General features: G+C 34.6%; 1 protein-coding gene across 4 annotated transcripts in view; it reads right to left on the bottom strand.

Annotated features, from left to right (window-relative positions):
• Positions 1-2,286: 2,286 nt before the first annotated feature.
• The window catches only part of EIF4E (eukaryotic translation initiation factor 4E), a 45,845-nt gene continuing 23,950 nt past the window's right edge, over positions 2,287-24,181 (bottom strand). For 2 of the 4 annotated variants that reach the window (XM_059172494.1, XM_059172503.1), the window contains 6 exons: positions 22,557-22,663; positions 12,350-12,445; positions 9,652-9,715; positions 8,848-8,961; positions 7,430-7,569; positions 4,289-5,573 (listed from right to left, as the gene is read on the bottom strand). In XM_059172494.1, the coding sequence (XP_059028477.1) occupies positions 5,459-5,573; positions 7,430-7,569; positions 8,848-8,961; positions 9,652-9,715; positions 12,350-12,445; positions 22,557-22,663 (636 nt within the window). In that variant the 3' untranslated portion in view covers positions 4,289-5,458. Of the gene's footprint in view, positions 5,574-7,429; positions 7,570-8,842; positions 8,962-9,651; positions 9,716-12,349; positions 12,446-22,556; positions 22,664-24,181 lie in introns of all 4 variants that reach the window. The other 2 variants (XM_059172491.1, XM_059172499.1) reach the window with 2 other exon arrangements.

Raw genomic sequence — 24,181 nt, 5'->3', positions numbered from 1 at the left:
TGGGGAGGTCTTATAACAAAATTGAGATACAAAAAGGAACAATTAGGAGAAACTGCGGTGGACTCAGAGATACCATATATATGTGGAAGGTGAAAGGAAATAATTAACAATGCACATACTTAATTATATTGATAATAAAGCCATCAGGAGGAAATGGGGTTAGGGGTCTACTAGAAGTGACAAGGAAATGGGAAGAGAAGATACTTGGCTCTTGCCAGTAATACCATTGCTACCATTTACAGTAAGGAACAGACGTTAAAAAAAGAAAAAAAGGGTAAGGGTCAGATAGTAAGCATCTTGGGCTTTGCTAGCTACAGTCTCTATCACAACTAGCCAACTCTGCCACTGTGGCACAGAACAGCCACAGACATATGTAAACAAACGGATGAGGCTGTTTTAATAAATTTTTACTTATAAAACAGAATGCAGACCAAATGTAGCCTAGGAGTTGGCAGTTTGCTAACCTCCGACATATCTAACAGGGAGGGATAAACAAATCTGAAGCACAAGAGAAAGGTCATGAATAAGAACAAATAGTTGGAAGTCACTGTCACAAATAAAGGGACAGAAGGGATAACCTAAGATTAGCAGAAATGCAAAATATGAATACGTAAAGACACTTTATGAAGAACAGCACTTCATAAAAAGCATAAGGAGGTAAATAATTAGCGGTTTCCTGAAAATAGAAAAAACGTGTGAAATGAAAACTCGTGATTCCCTTAAATGTCATTCTGGCTCAATTACAAATCCCTTATGCTTGAGCAAGTGCAGGACACTGCAACATTTAACCATAGTCATTATCTGGAAGGCAAAGCCAGAACACAGAAAAGGTCCCAAATGTGTATGTAATACACTTAAGGCCTTGACATGAGACAACCCAAAGCAGGGTCAGGTTGGAACAAAATCTTGTACCTCACATGCATTTCACAGAAACTACTCAAAATTGAGTCAAAGATTGAAAACAAAAATAAAGCAAAACAATACCCTTAAAAACAAAACCGAATGCCAAGGGAAATGGTTTTGACAATACATAGATGTGTTTGGGAAATACTCTCATATCAAAAATTATGAAGTTAAGTTTATTACACTGTTTAAAAATAAAACAAGGTCCAGTATCAATGTATTTGATTCAAGCTTTTTCAACGTTTACAGGCCTAAAATACAATAGGTCTTACTGCTTATCTTTGGGAAGAAGTACAATCTAGCAAAGAAACCACTGTATTTAAAACAAGTCATAAATATTGGCTCATTAGAAGAAAGTAAAGCAATTAAAAACCAAAAAAAAAAAAAAAAATTCACAAGGCCCCAAACTGCAAAACTTACAAAGAAGCACTATAGGACACAGTTACAGAACTGATGATGATTCATGTATGTGGATTAGAACAGTCTAGATGGGGAAGGGGTAGAGAATATGTGCCCCTGCTAGAGAAAACAATACTATTTCCTTTACACAAACAAAAAAAACCTCAACTATACAAAGGTAAGACTACAATTTACACTGACGAGTATAAACGCAAAAATGACAAGTTCTGAATTAGAAGAAAACAGGACAAGATTAAAATGTGAAATTGGTTCCTCTCAATTAAAAAGATAGCAAACCATAGTACCACATGTGATCATTTGCCTGCAATTTCATTTCTGGCTTCTAGTAATGGAAAAGTGACAGCAACATTAAAGTCTAAACTACTTGAAGTACGAGGAAGGTTGGCTGATGTCTACTTTGGAATTCATAATAAGCAGGATACCACAGCATTATTTAATGCTGTTTATTTAATACCACAGCATTATTTAAAGATGTTACAGTTTAGGACTGAAATTTTGACACCAAGTCCCATAGTTGTGAGGAGATGAGGTGTAGACAAATAACAAACCTAGCTGTTTCAGGGAAGGATGGGCAAATGAGCTGGCCTTGGCTCCTAAGGAAAACCACCTAAGAGTAATCTTTCTCAAATTGTATGTGAAGGACCAATTTTAACCCTTAAATTGCACTCTGCCAAGAACATATTTTTGTAAAATGTATTTTCAAAAATTACTAGATTACTGATCACATACTTTAATGTGACAGTAGTATCAAACTGCTATAGAATGTAGACATTCTCAGTTTCTACACTGGGTCCACAGAGACACTGTGTAACAATGACCTACCATTTTGTTCTCTAATGTCAATCTGACTAAAAGCTTGTATTAGTCTAGAGAGTCTGACTTTGAGAGAGAAAATTCAGCTCTCCCCCCACTAAATAATGAAGAGAATCCGTAACAATTAGAGATAAAAAGTAGCACAGAGACTGGTCATTAACATGTTTTAATTTTAAAATTTAAAACACCACATTATCATACTACCTCAGAAAATTAAAATTATCCTTTTAAATGCAAGCTATAGCTCTTAAGAATGTTCACTCCTATCGACCTGAAAATTTTGTTTTACCATTTATTTTAGAAGATAACAGGATATAGACACAAAGTATATGAAAATATTCGCTTAACTTATGTAACTATGTAACTCATGTATCTGTAAACTCCTGTTATCTTTGTCTCCATGTTCTCAAAACTCCCCCAAATGATTTAGTTGCTTGCTAATAGGGTGAGCCTAGGAGGCTTATTTTAAGTTCATTACCAAAGGAAGTAAAATGAAAGAAAAATGCCTGGCCTATAAAACGACTACAATCTGATGTGATTTACTATAGCCTGTAAGATAGGCTCTACACTATTGAGAGACTATAATGTGATTTATAGGGTCTCTGTAACAAAATCCACTTTGCAACTTAAAAGCTATAAAGCAACTTACATCCTCACTGCTTCTGTTTCATCTATAAAATGGGGACAACAGCACCTACATTAAAGGATAATTGTGCAGGTTAAAGTGCATGTAAAGTGCTTAGAACACTGCCTGGCACATATTAAGTATTATATAAGTATTGTAATTATTTAATTCTTACACAGTATGTCTCAAAGCCTTCTCTTGAACTGAATAAACAATTAAATTGGTTAAATATGTCACATCCCTACAATTAATTACAATTCTTTTGTTAAAAGATTTTAATTCTCTATTATGAAAATATATTTATTTATAATCTGTTGGACAGGGAGAAAAAGATAGAAAATCATGTACAGTCTAATCTTATATTTAGAAAAGATGCTAATGAAGTTATGAAAAGTTGCAAGTCACTGTAATACTTATGTGGCATCTGCCAAAAGTGACTCAGTAATTCATCATCCTCCCCACCCACTGGGAGAAGACTTAAAATAAAACTGATTACGATTCTAAAATGATGAGAATAAGGATAATCAAATAAGTATTATAAATCAGGTTTTAAAAACAAGTTTAGAAATGTGTACATTTAATTCATTATTCCTCCTCCACTCCTGAAAGCTGATGCTTCTTAAAATGGACTACACCTTAGAATTAAGGAAACAGAGCACTGATTCCTAATATATTACTCCAATCGCACCCACTGTCAACACACCACCACCACCATCATGTATATATAAGCTCTTGTAGTGCTCACAACTACATATCAACAGACAATAAATCACCTTAACCAATCACCCAAGCTTAAGCAGCAGATATCAGGTACAGTCTATAGAGAATATAAACACAAAAGATTCTGTATTTCTAAAATACTAAGTAAGAATATTAAGTTTGTGGTATTGAGAGTACTCAGATAGTAGCCTGTGGTACCCTTTAAGCTGTTTTTAAATTCTTCAATGAAATCAATACTATTAATTTCATGTTTACTATACATAGGATTTTTGTCAAACTTATTTTTAAATTAATTCATAATCACCATTTAAAGACAAATTTTCCTCTTATCTAATGATTTTCATTCTATCTGTAAGTTCAGCTTACCTTTTTGTCTATAACAGCCATATTTCATTTTATCTTATCAGAAATACACAGTTATCTATTATGTACAAAGTTTTTCACATGTGCTTTCAAATGCCTACAAAGAGTAGATCAAGTTTTCAAATTTACATAAAACCACATTACACCAATTTACCAATATAAATATAAGTCTTCATACCTATTTATTCCATTCTATTTAGACAGTAACACTAACAAAATTCTTAATGTATATATCCCTACCATCTGTACTCTTTCCCTATGCTATCATATTGACACAACAGAACATCTCAATTCAGCAACCAAGTTTTACAACTACCATTCCGATCAAATGGTAATGCACCGAGATAATAATTCTCTTGAGTTTTAACATGTTAGGAGTATATTATTTATCTAAGACCGAAGGACCATGCCTTCCTGCATAAAAAACAAAGATAGCCACATCAATTTAATTCCATACATATGGTGCTACCTATTCAATTTATTAAAAATTTTAATAAACATAATAATCAAAACTAGTGCTCCAAACTTATGCTGTTCACGTGGAAGACACTACAAGAAGACACAATAGAGACTGCCTGGCAATAAGAGGTACAAATTCCTTCTATAGAGATGGAGAAATAAAAGGACAAATCTAGTTGTCTAAAAGACAATTCACTGTACACATTTTATTTACAGTTTTGTACACTGTCTTAATATGAATGGGACCGCTTTTCTACTTGAGCCATTTTTTAACCAAAGCAAAATAACCTAAGTAATACAAAGTGTTAAAATACAGCATAAAGATACAAAAACAGACATACTAATTCTAATTAGGAATGTAATTATGATGTTACATTTTTTATAATCCACAATTATGTTTAGGAAATCACACAAACATAGATCACTGATTTGAATGAAATGCATAAATTTGTAGCAAAGCTTTGTAGTTACAAAAAAACAAAAAAATTACCAAAGAATGCACAAAATTAATGTTTATTCCACCTTTGTGTCATATTCCTGGATCCTTCACCAATGTTACATGAGGAAAAAAAACAAAAGCAAAACAAATGAAAAACTGAAATCAGAATCACTAATGTTATCAAGTAGGGAAACAAATAAATTAAAATCTAGCAGCCATCAGCAAGAGTACAGCAAAGACAATGCTGTAAAAAGAAACAAAGAAAATTGCTAGAAAACTGTATGCATCATACTCTTTCAAACCAGCAAAATATGCTCCTGCATACAATGGAACATAAACAAAATTTTTTTCCTGTAAGGTATAGAAATGCAAGTTCTTTTTTGAATATTGTGGATAGGTAAAATGTGTTTGTAATGGTAATTCTACTAAGCTATTACAGAGTGGGCCAGGAACACACTTATGGATTCTGGGGATGATGTGTACTGTAATTCTTTGATTGGGATAGTGGACACTCTAGCCAAAATTTAAAAAAAAAAAAAATATGAACACAGAAGTACAAGACAAAGGCGAATGAGACTTCTCTTATATCTTAGCAACATTTAGATGGAAATCAAATTTAAATGCAGTCCACTCTGCTTTTGAAGAGGCTTTGGTTCAGCTCCCAAATCTCGATTGCTTGACGCAGTCTCCTATGAGAATACTCAGAAGGTGTCTTCTTAAACAACAAACCTATTTTTAGTGGTGGAGCCGCTCTTAGTAGCTGTGTCTGCATGGGACTGATAACCAATCACTATCTTTGGAGGAAGTCCTAACCTTTCCTTGTATACCCTCCTAGAAGAAGAAAAATAAAAATAGTAGACATTAATTTTCATTCACACACACTAAATTTGATATTCCAGTTCTTTACATTAAAAAAAAAAAAAAAGTCCAGAGCATGAAACAGGAAACTGCATAGCCTTTTCCTTTTAGTAAAATTTACCCTTCATTTTACAGCAATTTCAGTTAATCACTTAACCAGTATCTGAGACCTGTTATGAGGTACTGTGTAATTACTAATAAATCAATAATAAGTAAAGCATGGACAGTCCCAGGGTGTTCATAGTATTTGATTATTTACAAACAATCACAAATACATACAGTGGAGCTGTATGATATGCATAACTCATTTATACAAAATTGCCTATATGTCTACTTTAATTTGCTGATATAAAATGCTACAATTTTATTTTACATATAAACCATAACAAATATTGTATATTACTACAAATTACATTTACCACACTTACTTTGTGGTATTTTCAGGGTAATTTAGAACATATATGATTTCTGCTTTAAATACTAACTCTGCAACTTAATTTTCAAATAACATGTGACTCTATTTTAAGAACAAACTATGATGAGTGCCAAAATGGGTAAGTGTAGGGGCTGTGATATTGTATAACAAGGATGATCTAATCTTGTCTGTGAAATTAGAGAAATCTCCCCTTTAAAAGTCATGAGGTTAAAAGTAAAATGCTGAGAGAAAGAAGCACATATGAAGGCTGGGGAACAAAATAAGGCTGTGCGGTTATAGCTCATAAAGAAAAAGAGTATAGCAAAAAGGGTGACAATGTAAAATTGGGGCCAGATCACAGAGAGCACCACAGGTAAAGTTACGAATCCAGCAGCACTTCAAAAATAAACACCAAAATAAAGACATATGTTTATACATATTGGGAGCTAAATCCTCCAATATGATACTAGGATAGTTTTTATCCATATTCAACCTTCCAGAAGATTCTACTACCTTCCTTCAAATAAACGTTCTAAAAACAGTTTTATGATAACCAAAATTATAACTATTATCAGATTTATGTTATGATACAGTGTATTCCCTTCCATTATACTTAATCATTAAAAATGCCAGAAAGCAGAGCACTGAGCCATGTAACTTGGAAGGGTTTAAAAAAAAATCCTCCCTTGAAAAACTGAAGTCAAATATTTCACAAACATTTCAATAATTTTTAATACTGACACAAATACAAGATTTTCAAAGAAAAGAAATTTGTACTTATTTTTAAACTGTTTTAAAATATTAAATCCCACAACTAATAACTTTTGATGCTGACAGGAAGATTGAGTATGACCACAAACAACAGTCAACCTCTCTTTAAAGAAAACCTCTATGGAATGGAACCTGGTAGATCTCTGTACCTTTAAATCTAGAAAGAAATTATGTTCATAGGAGAATTCATAATGTTTGGAAAAAAATCACAAAGAGCGAACCAAACATTTTGTGACCTATGACCAATACTTAATTTTAAAACAAAATTTAAAGTCAAATTTTACTAAGTTAAATGTAATAAAAAGATGATCCCAGTTAACAATGACCAATATATGGGGGTGGGGTGGGTGGAAGTGATAGGTAATTTTTACAAGGAATAATATTCACAAACAAAAAAATTAAAAACAAAACGTGGGTTTTAAAAATATGGTCAGAACTAAGATACTATTACTTAAATGTGACTGGAAGTTTATGTACAGTGTACACATATGTACACACAAGGCACATACATTATTTGCCAATACTCACTGAATTACTAAGAGTATTATAATATTAATGTTATGATTTTAAAATCTGCTTCTAGTTATCTTAATATATTTTTATCTTAATATTTTAAAGGAAGTATACAAACAGCAAAACTTACCCTATATGTGTAACAGCCTCTCTGTTTTCACATTCAGTAGTCCATATTGCTATCTTATCACCTTTAGCTCTAACATTAACAACAGCTCCACATACATCATCACTGTAGTCATCAAAAGATTCTCCAATAAGGCACAGCAGCTTTAAAAAAGAAAAAAATTCAATCCCAAATTACATTAAATAAATTATACATTGCTTAATGAACTACAAACGTTTCTTTACAAAACAGTTTTTTAATCAAAAGTTAACTTTTTGAACATCTAAATTCTATTTATATATATAGTTCTTTGTCCTGAATTTTCAAAAATTCATTTGTGTGTTTAATATCAAGATCATTAACAGTTATTTTAGCTTTTTAAGCAAGTGGGGCAATTGAGGTCAGGGCAAATGTAAAAGGCAAATTATCTTAATATTCATTTGCTCTGCTGCTGCTTCAACTTGCCAGCAAACAAGTATTAATGGAATAACTGAATAGTTGCTCATGCTGCCTCTTGTTCTCACCGTTTTTCATGAACACAATTTTTTTTTTATTGTGGCAAATATAAAACTTACCCATTTTTACCATTTAAAAAAATGGGTTTTTTGATTTGAGTATGGACGACACAACATTAAATCACTTTTAACCATTTTAAAGGATATGGTTCAGTGGCATTAAGTATATTGACAACATTGTGTAACTATCACAACCATCCATCTCCAGAACATCTGTCATCTTATAGAGCTGAAATGACTTTTTTAAAGTGGAATTCTAAAATGGATTTACTGATAATCTCCCCCCAAAACAAAATCAATCTCTTCATAAAAAAAGAAAAACCAAACAAATAAAAAACCCATTCATTGAAATACTGACAAACTGCTTAACTTCGTAAGTGCTAACTATAAATGAAACACTATGACAAGTGCTAAAAATCCAAAAGAGATTATTATCCTTATGTCTGATAGGTTGGGGTTTAGAACTTCTCACTAGAGAAAATGACAATTACCTCATATTTAATATATGTCTTATAAAGCCAAAAGTTCCAGGTTATAGCACAATATATAGGATCAATTTCATTGTTTGCTTCAATGATCTAAAAAATTTAGTATACAAATTAATACTCTTAAGAGGGCTGTAAAACTTGTATAATACAAAAATGCAAGGTTCTAGAATTTTGAGGCTAATGAAATGACCAGGATGAGCTTACTATGGAAGGTGAAAGTAAACTGCCAATCTCTTTATATCTGATTTGTAATATGGTAAGAGGTTTCACTGTACCAATATGTAAAACACACAGTATACACTGATAGTACAAAATTAATTGCTGGCTTAAGATTTTATAGGGTGGGCATCCTTATCTCTTAAATTAAGTAACCAATGTAAAATGTAACCCAAACTAAGTTTTAATATTCCAAAACTGCTTTATAATTTTAAAACCTTACTGTCTCTAGCCAAAAGCGATCCAGGTCACTTCGTCTCTGCTGCTTGTTCAATGTAATTAGCCATCGTCCTCCTCGTTTGTTTTTCTCATCTTCCCACATAGGCTCAATACCATCCTACAAGGTTAGTAGGTAACAATATTAGACAAAATTGTTACTTTAATTGAAGAGAGCACTACAAAGAGGAAGCAACAACTCTGTCAACTTCTTACTTTGTTCTCCATCAAGCTGTTACTGATGTAGTGGGGAAAAAACCAGGCAGGATTTAAAGCTATGGGACTACAGATTAGAGTCCTGACATCGTTATTAGCTATAAACCTTGGGGTTCCTTTAAATTGAGGTTCTTAAACACCCAGAAACAGATACCCTTGAGAAGCTACATACATTTCTATATATAGAAAATATATGCAAAAATTATGCAATTTTGGAGTTAATGAATGCCCCACCCCCTACCACTTGACAAAACCCATTTGTAAATATGAATATCCTGAAGACCAATGCATCCAAGGTTAAGAATTCTTGATGAACTCTAGAGTTCTAGACTTCAGTCTACTCAAATGTGTAAGAAAGACTGGACTGGATGGTCAAAAATCAATCACAGTGTGTGTCCACAGAGTAAGATTCTCAATTGCAATTATTTATAGCAGTAAGGCAAAATCTGTTTAGGCTAAAGCCCAGTAAAATTAATTTAATTATTCTCCAAAACTCAGAGTATTAACTATTCCTAAGTTTCTGACAAGATTTCTTACTGAGTAACTGAATGGTCCAGTCTTATAATGAATGTATGAAATCACCAGTTAAACATACCTTAAAAAGTGAGTAGTCACAGCCAGGCATTAAATTACTAGACAACTGGATGTGGTTGTACAGACTAGGTAAAAGAAAAGGACAATTATAAACACAGAATATGTAATGCAGAGTTTAGGTACTTACATAAGCATTTAGAGAATATGGTAAAATAAAAAGATAAAAGTTTGTATACTTGTTTTTCTACTGAGTCAATTTCCATAATGGACCAAACAGGTATCTTAATAATGGTCAATTCAAGAATCAGCATTTGATCATTTTCTAGAAAATACTTTTAATGATTTTATTCTGACAAAAGTATATTTTGATGTATTAGTTAACTCAGTGCATACATATGTATATATAAGAAACTGAGAATAGGAGGTATGAGGCTGTTTTCTGTACATACAAGAATTCATGATGCTAATAAGCAGTTTTAAACACACAAAAAAACAAATCAAGGAAAAGCAAGACAAACCTCCTGACTATCAGCACTGCATGACTGAAAGAAGACAACATTATTATCCTTGAAGTTGTCCAAGAAAAGACCAATGGTTCTCAAATACTGAAGTCATTACTAGTCAGTCGGCATAGCAATTATTTGGAAAGTTTTGGAAAAAAACAAGGAAGCAAACAAACAAAACCCACCCCAGGCCCTACTCCTGTGATTTTAATCCCTTTATGCATAGGGTGGAACCCTGGAATCTATATTTCTAAACTTTTCCCCAAGTATCAATATAACAGAGTAACACTTGCAATGACTTAAATATTCACTAGCCTGAAGGTAGAAGGCTAAATCACTTGACCTCCTAAAGTTATAATAAAATTGGCAACAGATTTAAGGATGTTTTGCCTGTCTCCAACATTAGATGCAGAAACATGATCTCTGCTACATCTGCAGACCATGGACAATGCTATTATCCTTAGTCAGATTCTCTTGATGCTATTTTAATCCAGAAATATTTCAAGTAGAATTTTAAGAAAGATTCTGGCATCGTTTGGATCACATTCCACAGGATTACATACAAATCCAATTTGGGGGAAGGCAGCCCAAGGCTGAATAAGATATGCAGAGTTACTCATCAGTCACTCTTCCAAACTACATTATCATTGGCAGCTTCCACTAGGCAAAAGAGAAGAGGCCTGGATAGTAACAGTAACTATAGAATTAGTACCACCACTTTACGAAATTATTGGAGAGGGTGGAAATGCCTTCTTCAATGGCACTCAAGGTAGAAATGCCCAATGCTTCTTTATGCCTTCTCCTTTCTCCTTCACTGTGCTCTAAAGTCTATTAAGTTTATAGTAATGAGTATTTGTAGTGACACATTTAAACAGAATCAGAGCACTACAGATGAGACTGGTTAAGTCCCAAAGGGCTCAACAGTTGTTTAACACTAAATCTGCCAGGAAAAAAAAGTGAGAAATTAAGTGCTTAGGTATTTACAGAAAGCTAAAGAATTCCTTCATACGTCTAAGTGTGAAAGTCTACTATGCAATGACATTGCTTACACAAAACTAATGTATGGGGCCATGCTGTAATTACAGGCTCACTTAGAAACCCAATTATGTAAACCGGTAAAAAGCCTAACAAACCAGATAAATGCAGATCTGGTTCAGAGGGGGAAATGGTTCCCAAGACTCTTGTTCTTCCTCTTCCATAGGAGACTGAAGACTTTTTAGAGGACTCAAATAAATACAATCAAAGAAGAAAATCACTTGATGTTTTGATGGAAGGGCAAAACACAGTAACCCTAGTTTAATTAGACAACTAAACCTATGAATTACTGGGGATTTAAATACAGTTCCATTACTTCAAAAAAAGATAATGATTTCAATATAAAGTGACCACTCAAAGTACAGAGCTCAAAATTTAAGAGTTATCTCAAATTTTTCTATGCTTTTCCCCCCAGTGATTCAAATGCACATTTAATGCCTATTATGGGCAAAGCACTGCAAAGATACAGAAGAATACGGTTTCTGCCCTGGAAGAAGTATACATATATGAATATTCTGACAATCTGTTCTTTTTTGTGGGCAAAATATACTCAGGGGTTATGTTAATACATAAGAGTTATATCACTGATTCAACATATATAGGATCCAAAAAAATACTAGATGTACAAATTAGAATTTTTAGATAAGTTTACACCTCTTAAAAATGTTTTAAAAGTTTTATCTTTGAAATGAAAATCATTTTTCAAATAAATTACATCCTAAATTAATTTGTTTTTCGATAATCAATAGAACAAAACTTCTTCAAAAGACTTTACAAATTTTAAATTTTACTTTACCTAAATTTTACTTGGACAAACCTTTCAGCCTTTGAAAAATCTCAGAATCCGTATCACAGAAAATCCTAGGTGTTACACCAAAAAAAATTTGCAAAAATGGAACCTAACAAAGCTCCTGAGTATGGGGCAAATGTATCTAGGCAACCAAGAAAGGGGACAGGTTCCAACATATTGTCAAAAGTTCTAGAAGCAACAAAGGACTCTCAAGGGAAGGATCTCTTAGGCCAAGAATATAAAATATACACAGGGCTAAAGGCTGACAAGACTAAAGCTTTCCAATTCAAACAGTTCTGAGGAGATGGACAAACAAAAAGGTAGGTCTACAGATGAACATCTATTGTTTACTCTATCCTCCATTTTGGAAATGTGACTTAAAATGAAAAATTACACATTTAATAAAACAAACATCCTAAATGGTTACTTACGCCCAAAAGTCTTCAACAGTATCAAACTTAGAGATCAGCCGAAGGTTTGCTTGCCAAGTTTTGCTTTTATCATTTTTAAAAAACCAGAGTGCCCATCTAAAAGTAAAAAGTCAGTGTCAAACATGGTAGTTTTTACATTCACATTCCTAGCCGCATTCTTCACAACAGCCAAAGGAAGGAAGCAGCCCAATTGTCCACTAACAGATGAGTAGATAAATAAAATCTGGTTTAAATATACAGTGGAATATGTGTCAGACTTAAAAACAAAGTCTGAGGATGAACCTTAAGGACATTACAAGTGAAATAAGCCAATCACGAAAGACAAACAGTATGAATCTACTTATATGAAGTATTTAAAGTAATCAAATTCAGAGACAGAAGGTAAAATGGCAGGGGCTAGAAGGAAAGGGAATGGACAACTGTTTAATGGATACAGAGTTTTAGTTTTGCAAGATGAAAAAGAGTTCTGGAGACTGGATGCACAACAGCATGGATGTACTCAACGCTACTGAACCATACACTTAAAAAATGGCTAAGATGGTAAATTCTGTTATGGTGTATTTTACCACAATTAAAAATTTATTTTAATTTAAAAATAATTTTAAATGGTAGATAATATAGTAGCAAATAATGAGTAGTTTTCGCTCTTTCATTTAGAAAGTATGTATTCTGGGCCCCTGGGTGGCTCAGTTGTTCCACATCTGCCTTCGGCTCTGGTCATGGTCCCAGGATCCTGGGATCAGGCCCTGCATGGGGCTCCCTGCTCGGCGGGAGGTCTGCTTCTCTCTCACTCTCTCCCCCTGCTTGTGTTCCCTCTCCCTGTGTGTCTATTTCAGAGAGAGACACAGGGAGAGAGGGAACACAAGCAGAGGGAGAGGCTGAGGGAGAAGCAGGCCTCCCAGGACCCTGGGACCATGACCAGAGCGGAAGGCAGATGTGGAATGACAGAGCCACCCAGGCGCCCCTAAAAAAGATCTTTAAAGGAAAAAAAAAAATAAGTATGTATTTTGTACCTACTTCCTAACAGATTCTCTGCCATACTTTAGAGACCCATTGGGTTCATCCATTAGAGTAATTCACAGAAGTGTTAATAGACAATTACAGAGTGCCAACTGCTCTGACAGAGATAAAGAAGCAGTTACTTAAGAAAAACAGTAGAAGCACTGAAAAGTGCAGAAAAGAAAGCAGGGAGCAAAAAAGCTGAATTTTCAGAGAAATGCAAAGGTATTAGCCAAGAGTGGAAAATAAGAGACTCCTAAAAAGGGGGGGGGGGCATGAAATGGAATTCCCTCTTTACACAAGCACAGAAATGAGAAAATAACAAAATAAAAGGATTCACTGAGTAATGCTGTCACATGCTGTGAAATAATGTATACTAGTTTCTATATATCTGTATATAACTGTTAAAAAAAGTTTTATTCTAATACCTAGAATACAAACTCATGTCACATCAAAGTTACACTTAAATAGCCCAAGATAACATCTTTAGTACAATTATCTGAATTACGATACCAAAGGTAACTCAAGAGGGAAATTTCATTTTCTCACTGAGAATAAGGTTGTCTGAAGACAGGTTTCCAAGCACATTATATATACTTCACAACTCCACAATTAACGCTTGGATTATCTGACATAAAAATGAGATGCATTTCAACATCCGTTTGACAATGTGAATTTGCCAAGCCGCTAAGGACAAAAAAGAAAAAAAGCAAAGGCATAGAAATTATTAAGGACACATGTAATAAGGTCAAGTACTGTATACTCTGGTTTTCCAAAATTAATTTAATCTTTTCTGAAAATATTCAAAATAGAACGACCATATCATCTAGCAATTCCACTTCTGGGTATTTACTGAAGAAAATGAAAACACGAACTCAAAAAGATGTATGCACCACCCTCATGTTTATGCAGCATTATTTACATGTGGAAATCACCTCAGTACCCATCAATGAATGAATGGGTGAAGAAAATGTTGTATGTACACAATAGAGTATTATTTGCCCACAAAAAAAGAAGAAGAAATCTGTCATTTGAGACATTGGATGAACATGGAGGGCACATGTTAAGTCAGTCAGATAAAGAAAGACAAATACGGTTATGTTTCTCATTTATATGGGGAAATCTTAAAACAAAAAACTAAAAAAACCAAGGTCATAAACACAGAAAGAGTGGTGGCTGCCAGAGGTAGGGGTTGGGTAAAAAGAAGTGAAGAGGGTCAAAAGGTACAAAGTTCCAGTTATAAAATACATAAGTCATTAATGATATACAACATGGAGACTATGGTTAATGACGATGTATTATGTATATGAAAAGTAGATAGAGTAAATCTTAAAAGTTCTCATTACAAGGAAAAAAACCTTTTTTTAAGTATGGTGACCGATATTATGTAAACTTTCTACAGTGATCATTTCACAATATAGTTATGATGGACATTGGGGAGGGTAGGTGCTATGGTGAGTGCTGTGAATTGTCTAAGACTGATGATTCACAGACCTGTACCCCTGAAGCAAATAATACATTATATGCTAATACAAAAAAAAAAAAAAAAACACACACAAATACTGAGTCATGTTTTACACCTGAAACTAATGTTATATGTGAATTATACCTCAATTAAAAATGATTAATAAAATTCTTTTTTTGTTTTTTTACTGCATCCAGCGATTGGACATATAAAAATTTATCCTAACAAAATAATTAGATGATTAGGTAAAAATGTTTGTATGAGAATGTAGTTCATGTTGGAAAATTTGGAAACATCTTAAGCACTTTCAACAAGGGATCATTTAAATCCAGTTATCAAAATGTGGTTTGCAAATGCTTAGGGGACTTCAGGACCCTTTCAGGGAACTCTGATCCGTAAGAACTATTTTCATAACAATGCTAAGACATTATTTTATTTTCCCCTGTGTTGACATCTGTACTAATGGTACAAAAGCAATGGTGGACTAAATCGGCTTTAGCAAGTTCCATACAATGGTATCAAATCGTACTAGCAGTCACTACACCCTTTCCTTTCACCACCTCTGAGAGTAACAACGTCAGTTGCAATTAAGAATGCCACTGATGAAACACAGTAATTGGTTTCATTGAATTTTAATCTAGCTACATCTTTTTCATATTCTGCAAAAAATCAAAATCAACAACAAAACATTTCCATATACCAAAGTACAATCAATGCTTAAGGAACTGAATTGTAAACTAGCCACTTTTTTCATAAAACTCCATTTTAACCATGACTGATAGATAAACACAGTTATTTCTTGAAAATGAAGAGAGTGAGCTTCCAGGAGAAAATCAGAAGTCTGGAAAGACTGCATGTGCCACTGTGACAAACTTACCACAACTAAAACACATTTCTGATGAGTTCAGTAGTGATATTAATGAACGTTACTGTTTCCATACTGCATAATAAGAACTATCAGTACGTAGAAGATCTGCATAACTCACTGAAGCAATGTTTTCCAAAGGACCCCCCTGGTGTTTCAAAATCATGCAAGGGTAAAAGGTCTATGCCAAATGCAAGACAGGCCAATAGATATTAATGAAACAAAGAAGGAAAGATTCTTGGATAGGTTTTCAGATTGTACATTGCAGCTGACCTATAAAAAAAGTATTATCAAAGGATAGTATCTATAATTAACTTACAAGGCTATTAAAAATCCTCCTTTTCCAACCATGTACTTATATGAGGACATATACTCTTATACTTCCCATGAAACAACTTATCTCCTTCACAGACTGAATGCAGCTACACAAACTTCTGTTAAGACAGGCACTTAAAGAGATTTATAAAAATGCTATTCTTCCCACTATATTTTTCAGTATTTTTTCATAAAAAATATTTGTTAACGTGCAATGGATTTTCTAAATGAATATATAATTTTAGATTTTCTCAGGTTTATTTTCTAATATACTAAAGGGAAATAGATAAAAATCTACATAACCAAAGCTCTGTGGGGTCCTCAATAAAAAGGTCTTGAGACCAAAAATTTAAGAACTGCTGACTTAAATAAAATATACACCAATAAAATAGAACCATGCAGCTATTAAACAGAATAATTATGTGGATAAAGTTATTCCTAAGATGGACATGAAACCCATAAGCCATGGAGGAAAGGTGCTACATAAAACCACATACATAAAAACCAAAACTTGTTAAAAATAAAGAAAAGATAAAAACGGTTTTAAAAAAATATAATTCCACAAACAATGTTAAAAGACAAATTATTTGGATAAATCATTTTCACCTTAATGTCCTACATGGGTAAGTCAGCAGCCCTAATTACAATGCCTGGAAATAAACTTTTTTATTTTTAAAGATTAATTTATTTTGAAAAGATTGCTGGAGGGGCAGGGAGGGGGGATCTCAAGCAGACTCCCTGCTGAGTGCAGAGCCCAATACCAGGGCTTGATCTCAAAACCCTGAAATCACCATCTGAGTCAAACTCAAAAGAGGGACACTTAACAAAGCCACCCAGGCACCCTTTAAAGAATACTCGCTTCCCATACCTAGACAAAAGAGCAAACTGTCCACAGATAAAAACAAAAATGTTCCATATATATGACAAAGCTGTGCAACGTCAAAAAGAAATGCAAATTTAGGGACACCTGGCTGGCTCTGGTCGGTTAACCATCTGCCTTTGGCTCAGGTCATGATCCCAGTCCTGGTATTGAGCTCCCCAGCCTGCTTCTCTCTCCCCCGCTCCTTATGTGCTCTCTCTCAGACAAAGAAATAAATAAAATCTTTTTTAAAATGCAAATTTAAAATGAGAATACATTGTTTTTTTTATAAATCAGACTAGGATCAATTGCAAAGATGTAGAAACCAAGAACTCAGATTGCTAAGAGCCTAAGCTGATAAAGGAGGATAATTCGACAATTATCTATTTAGGCTGTTAAAGCATAGTCAGTCTTTCACCTAAGAAATCTGAAATCTTGGGCCTCCTGGGTGGCTCAGTCAGTTAGGCATCTGCCTTTAGCTTGGGTCCTGATCTAAGGATCCTCAAATCAAGCTCCCTCCTCAGCTGGGAACCTACTTCTCCCTCTGCTCTTCCCCACCGCTCTCTCAAGTAAATAAAATCTTTTTTTAAAAATCTGAAATTTTAGCTAATAAATATATTCCCACAAGTACACAAAAAACATACAGGAATGCATATACTACAACAGTGTAAAGAGGAAACAGAAAAAGTCTAAATACCCATTAATATTAAGCTGACAAAATACGTGACTATTTATTTATCACAAAGTTTAAAATAACAGGGCAAAATCTGCACAAACAAAAATGTTAACAGTTTTGTCACCTGTATAAAGAAAGAAACAGATAGACCTGCACACTGAAAAGCTTTGGAAGACTACAAACCAAAATTAACACTGACCTGACTACTCCAGGGAGTGAAGAAAAGTAAAATGGAAAAGAGAGTATCTAAGGAAAACAGAGAACTTTTACTTAACATACTTGTATCCTGATAATTTACTCTTGTAATTATTATACATTTTTAATAATGCATAATTATGCAATATTTACAAAAAAGTAAATAATGAGGAAACTACCAAGATCTGAACATAAAACATCTTGGAATATTTTTCCAAATGATAGTATTTTACACAATGATATTATTACTGAAGTAGAATTCATAGAAAAATTAAAATCCTCAGAGACTTCATTTAGGGTTAATCAGTTTATCTACTAATGACATTTTCAAGCTCTTCTCGAATTTTATTCAAGCTGTGAGGGATATATGCTTTGATTACCTCTCCCAGCAACAGCAATATCAAAAACTAACTTCATAGACAAAAGGCATACAAAGTTAGCTTTTTGTAAGACAACACTAAAAATATGAAAAGAAAGCACACAAAAAACCCAAAACAGGGGTGCCTCAGTGGCTCAGTCAATTGAGCTTCCAACTTTTAGTGGGGAATCTGCTTGAGATTCTCTCCCTCTGCCCCTTCCCCTGCTTGTACATGCATTCACCATCTGCCTCTCTCTCTAAAATGAATAGATATTTAAAAAAAATTTTTTAAATACCTTCCTTAAGGGTTTTGGTGCAACTTTTATGTTGAATTATATGAAATTGCCACTCATCAATTGTTCAACTTTGGTACAATGCTTTCTCCTGAGGAAGGATTTTTACCCTTTATGGACTATTTGACTTTTGATGGCTCACTCATTTGCTGACAATCCCCACTTACAAACAATGAGTTTCTTCCTCACTACAGGATATGCTGAAACAGGTATCTTATGAAAAAACTACCTAAAACATGTTTGGACTTTATTTCAATAAGTCTACCATGATAATGAAGAAATGATGAAAAAAAAATTCAGGCCATAAAGAGAAAATGTATTGTTTGGGTAAGTGAAACTATAGGTATATCTCAGAGATACTGCAGATGCGGTTCTAAACCACCACACTAAAGTAAGTATTAGAATAAAGGAAGTCAGACTACTGAAGTTTTTTGGATTCCAGATGCACATAAAAGTTATGTTTACACTATTACTGTATTCTAGTAAGGGTGCAATATCATTGTCTAAAAAACCTAATGAATATACCTTAATTTAAAAATACTTTGGTGTAGAGGCACCTGGGTGGCTCAGTTGGTTAGGCAACTGCCTTTGGCTCAGGTCATGATCCTGGAGTCCGGGGATCGAGTCCCACATCAGGCTCCCTACTCAGCAGGGAATCTGCTTCTCCCTCTGACCTCCACTTTTCGTACTTTCTCTCTCTCTCTCTCTCTCAAATAAAAAAATAAAATCTTAAATACTTTATTGCTAAAAAACATCATCCAAGCTTTTGGTGAGTCAAAATCCTTTTGCTAATGGAAGGTCCTATTTTGATGATGCTGGCTGCTGACTGATAAGGGGGTGGTTACTGAAAGATGGGGGAAGCTGTGGTACGACAAACAATGAAGTCTCCCACATTAATTGACTCTTCTTTTCACAAACGAGTTATCTGCAACACGCAACGTTGTTTGGATACTTTTATCTGCAGAGCTTCTTTTGAATTGGAGTCAGTCCTCTTAAACTCTGCTGCTGCTTTATCAATTAAGTTTATGTAATATTCTAAATCCTTTGTTGTTATTTCAACAATCTTCACAGGATCTTCACCAGGAGTAGGTTCCATCTCAAGAAAATATCTTTGCTCATCTATAACAAGCAACTCCTCATCTATTCAAGTATTATGATGAGTTGTAGCAATGCAGTCCTAATCTTCAGGCTCCACTTCTAATTCTACTTCTTTGCTATTTTTACTACATCTGCAGTTACTTCCTCCACCAAAGTCTTAAATCCCTCAAAATCAACCAGGAAGACTGGAATCAACTTCTTCCAAACGTCATTCATGTTGATATTCTGACCTCTACATATGGAATCATGAATGTTCTTACCAGCATTTTAGAATGGTTGAATCCTTTCCAGAAGGTTTTCAGTGTACTTTATCCAGATCAATCAGACAAACCCCTATCTATATGGCAGCTACAGTTTTACAAAATGCATTTCTTAAACAGTAAGACTTCAAATTCAGAATTACTCCTTTATTCAGATGTTGTATACACTGCCAAAGAGATATATTAGCAGGCATGAAAACAACATGCATCTTGTGTATCAGAACTCTTGGGTGACCAAGTACATTGTTTTAGGAGCATTAGTATTTTGAAAGGAATTTTTCTGCTCTGAGCAGGTTTGAACAGTGGGCTTAAAATATTCAGCAAACTGCTTTGTAAAACACAAGTGCTGTCATTCAGACTTTACTGATTCATTTACAAAGCACTGTTAAGAGTAGATCTGGTATAATTCTTTAGGACTCTGGTATTTACAGGACGGTAAATAAGCACTGGCTTCAACCTAAAGTCACTGGCTATATTAGACCCTAACAGGAGTCAGCCTGTCCTTGGAAGCTAGGTACTGACTTCTCCTTTCTAGCTATGGAAGTCCATCCACATGACATCTTCCACTAGAACGCTTTGTCATTTACACTGAAAACCTGTTATTTAGTGTAGCCAGCTTCGTAACAATCTTAGCTAGATCTTCTGGATAACCTGGAGCAGCGTCTACATCAGCCCTTGCATTTTTATGTTAGAAAGACAGCTTCTTTTCTTAAGCCTCAGGGACCAAACCTGTGTTAGCTTTAAACTTTTATTCTGCAGATTCCTCCACTCTCTCAGCCTTCACAGAATTGAAGAGCATTAGGACCTTGCTCGGGATTAGGTTTGGCTTAAGGGAATATTGTGGATGGTCTGATCTTCTATCCAGACCACTTAAACTTTCTCCCTATCAGCACTAGGGGTGTTTCATTTTCTTATTCATGTGCTCACTGGAGTAGCACTTTTAATATCCTTCAAGAACTTTTCCTTTGCATTCCTAAGTTGGCTGTTTAGTGCAAGAGACTTAGTTTTTGCCCCATCTCAGCTTTCAACACGCTTCCTTGCTAAGATTAATCGCTTCTAGCTTTTGATTTAAAGCGAGATGTGTAGGACTCTTCCTTTCACTTGAGTATTTACAGGCTACTATAGGGTTATTACTTGGCCTAATTTCAATATTGTTCTGTCTCAGGGAAAAGGGAGACCCAAGGAGAGGCAAAGAGATGGGGAACAACTAATGAGTAAAGCAATTAGAACACACAGTATTTATTAAGTATGTCATCTCATATGGGCACAGTTCATGATGCCCCAAAATGATTATAGTAATTACATCAAAGATCATTGATTTCAGATGACCATAACAAACACCATGAAAAAGTTTGAGACAGATTCTAAGACTTGCCCAAATGTGACAGAGAGACAAAAAATGAACAAATGCTACTGGAAAAATGGCACCAACTTGCTCAAAGTAGGGTCACCACAAAACTTCAATTTGTAAAAAATGAAGTTTTGGGTGCCTGGGTGGCTCAGTGGGTTAAGCCTCTGCCTTCGGCTCAGGTCATGATCCCAGGATCCTGGGATCAAGGCCTGCATCTCTGCTCAGCAGGGAGCCTGCTTCCCCCTCTCTCTCTGCCTGCCTCTTTGCCTACTTGTGATCTCTCTCTCTCTCTCTGTCAAATAAATAAATAAAAAAAAAAAGTTTCTGCAAAATGCAATAAAACAAGGGATGCCTGTGAAACATATATAGGATTATGGGATTTTTAGAGTAGATAGGGTTAAAAAGTCTTGGGGTAAGGGAATGAATGGAATTGAAATATTTATATATCCTCAAATAAATTCTAATTTACTTCCCTCTAAATTCTTAAAATATTTCTGCCTTGCCCTTTTCTTTCCACCATCAGCTCTTAGAGCATTCATGTTACTTTTCATTACATAAACCATAAACACACAAACATACTGGGAAGGGGTGGGGTAGAACTGGAAAAATATATAATGAGCTACTACTTGACTATGAAACTTAACTCATCCTTTTTTTTTTTAAAGGAGGCTCCACACTCAACATGGAGCTTGAACTCACAACCCCTGAGATCAAGAATTGCATGCTCTACCAAGTGAGCCATCTAGGTGTCCTGAAACTTAATTCATCCTAACCTCTCCTAATTTGTCTTAAAAAGAAACCAACCAACCTCTAGACTCCACATCCCCCAGCTTTTTCTCCTTCACAGGCCGACTTCAAGTTGCTTATTCTTGCTCTATAATACATTTGTATTCACTATACCAACTACTCCAAGCTTTTTCCATCATCTACATTCTACTAAACTTTCTTCTACATTAGCAAGGACTCTATCATTCAATCCAATGGCCATTTTGAGTTTTCAAATTGTTTAATCCAATGGATATTTGACCTTTTTGTGTAACATATGCTATTGACCACCTATCCTTGAAACAAACCATTTTCTTTGTTTCCCTGACTGCCACTCTGTCCTAGTTTACACAGTTTATGTCTAAACCTTTCATAGGCATTATCCCTCCAAAAAATCCGTATTTTTTTTGGTATCCAAACCTCTCTGTCTTGAGTCAAGTTCACTTCAAAGAGAATTCATTTGCTAGAGTTTCACTTACCACCAATTATTACTGATAAGACTTTACACCCAATGTCTCAACCAGTTCTCTTTTCTGCGCTCAAGACTCGCACATAAAACTGCTTGCTAAAAACAGGTTATCCAAGTGAAAATGGAATCCTCAGCCTAATATAACTAAAACTAGTCTCACCTAATTGTTCCCTAAACCTGTCCTATTTTACCATTCTCCTCATTGCCTCAGTCAAAAGAACATGTGTCAGAAGGCTTACCTGTTCTGTAAAGGATGTTTAATATAGTGTTCTGGGTTAGCAACCTCCTGATTAGATTCTGTTTTCTCTTCTTCTGTAGGCGGGGGATTAGGAGTAGGGGTGGTTTCCTAATGGAAAATAATAAAATATTATTTTAAATTTCTTAACATAACTATGATAGCAATACTCTAAACAAATACTGCCAATATTCTTTAAGAATTATAAAAGAATTTCATAAAATAGGCCAAAAACAAACGCTGAGAAAACCACCAGATTCTCCAATCTAGCATCTCTTCACTAAGAGCAAAAGGCTTCTCAATAAAAACACAGTAACAATACTATATACAGTTATCTGACACACATTTTGGTATCAGAAAGATTGTTAGACACCATGCAACAAAGTTAAGGAATCAGCTGTCTTTCCTAACATACCACTAAAGTACTATGTAGGGTTTGGAGGGTGGGGGAAGTGTGCCTAAAGTTTGGAGAGTATAATATGACAAAAGAAAGCTTATAAATTGATGAAGCCAATACTGCACAGGCTCTTCCTTCTTGTCACACTATTTATTATATGTTAACTTAGAAGTTCAGCAACTTCTATCACTTTCAAAAGCCCCAGGCAAAAAAGCTTGATGTTGGCTTGATCCTAAATCTCCTTCTAGGTTAGACATAATATTGCAATCTACAAATGTCGGGAAAAGGGATGCCTGGGTGGCTCAGTCACTTAAGTCTCTGCCTTTGGCTCATGTCATGATCCCAGGGTTCTGGGATGGATCCCTGCTTCTCCCTCTGCCTGCCAGACCCCTTGCTTGTCCTTTTTCTTTCTCTGTCAAAAAAATAAACTCTTAAAAAAAAAAATCCTTAAAAACTCTCAGAAAAAAAGGAGCTTGGGGATAATCTGTGTTCTCCAGATTGCTCCATGTAGCTCTTCACCTAATTATAAACTACTGTCAACACAGCTGGATACCACGGAAAGGCACCAGAAGCTAAAACAAAAGCTGATTTTTTTTCAAAAAGGGCACCACAAAAAGAGTCTAGGGATCATATTTCAACTGAACTAGCAAAACAACAAAGATCTATGTTCACATTAACAGGATTGTGCAAGTCAGGGATGGAAGATCTATAAGACAGGTGTTAAGTATTCATTTTACAAAATACATTTTCCTTAATAACATGACATATCTAGGAGCTAATTTCTACTAGCCTATGAAGTCGCTTATAATAGAGACTATGCCTTGATTTTGCTCACAACTGTAATGCCAATGAGATCAGCAGGAACTTAGTGGCTTGATTATGTAAGAAATAAAATAAATGTAAACGTTTAAAAGCAATTAAGACCCGAAAATTTATACAGTCAATGCCCTAAAATCACCATTTTTACTAGGATTTTTCTATCACAATTTACATCTGCATATAGATAATTACAAAATGCCATTCCTTAACCCACCAGATTAAAATTAATAATTTCCAGACAGAGGCAGTCTCAATGGGTCAAGAAACAGGCAACAGTTACAGACTAAGTGGGCTTAGATAGGGTAGTAGAGAAAAATGGGCTAGAGAGATGTTAAGCCTCAACAATCTATGTAAAAGTCCCTCAGAAATCCTTGGCTAGTTCCTAAGCTGTGATGTTCAGAGTACAGCTCTGG

This window comes from Mustela lutreola, chromosome 1, assembly GCF_030435805.1.
Source record: "Mustela lutreola isolate mMusLut2 chromosome 1, mMusLut2.pri, whole genome shotgun sequence".
In the NCBI taxonomy this organism is placed as follows: Eukaryota; Metazoa; Chordata; class Mammalia; order Carnivora; family Mustelidae; genus Mustela; species Mustela lutreola.
Note: the sequence above shows the minus strand (reverse complement) of the source record. Positions and strands in the feature narration are given on the sequence as shown.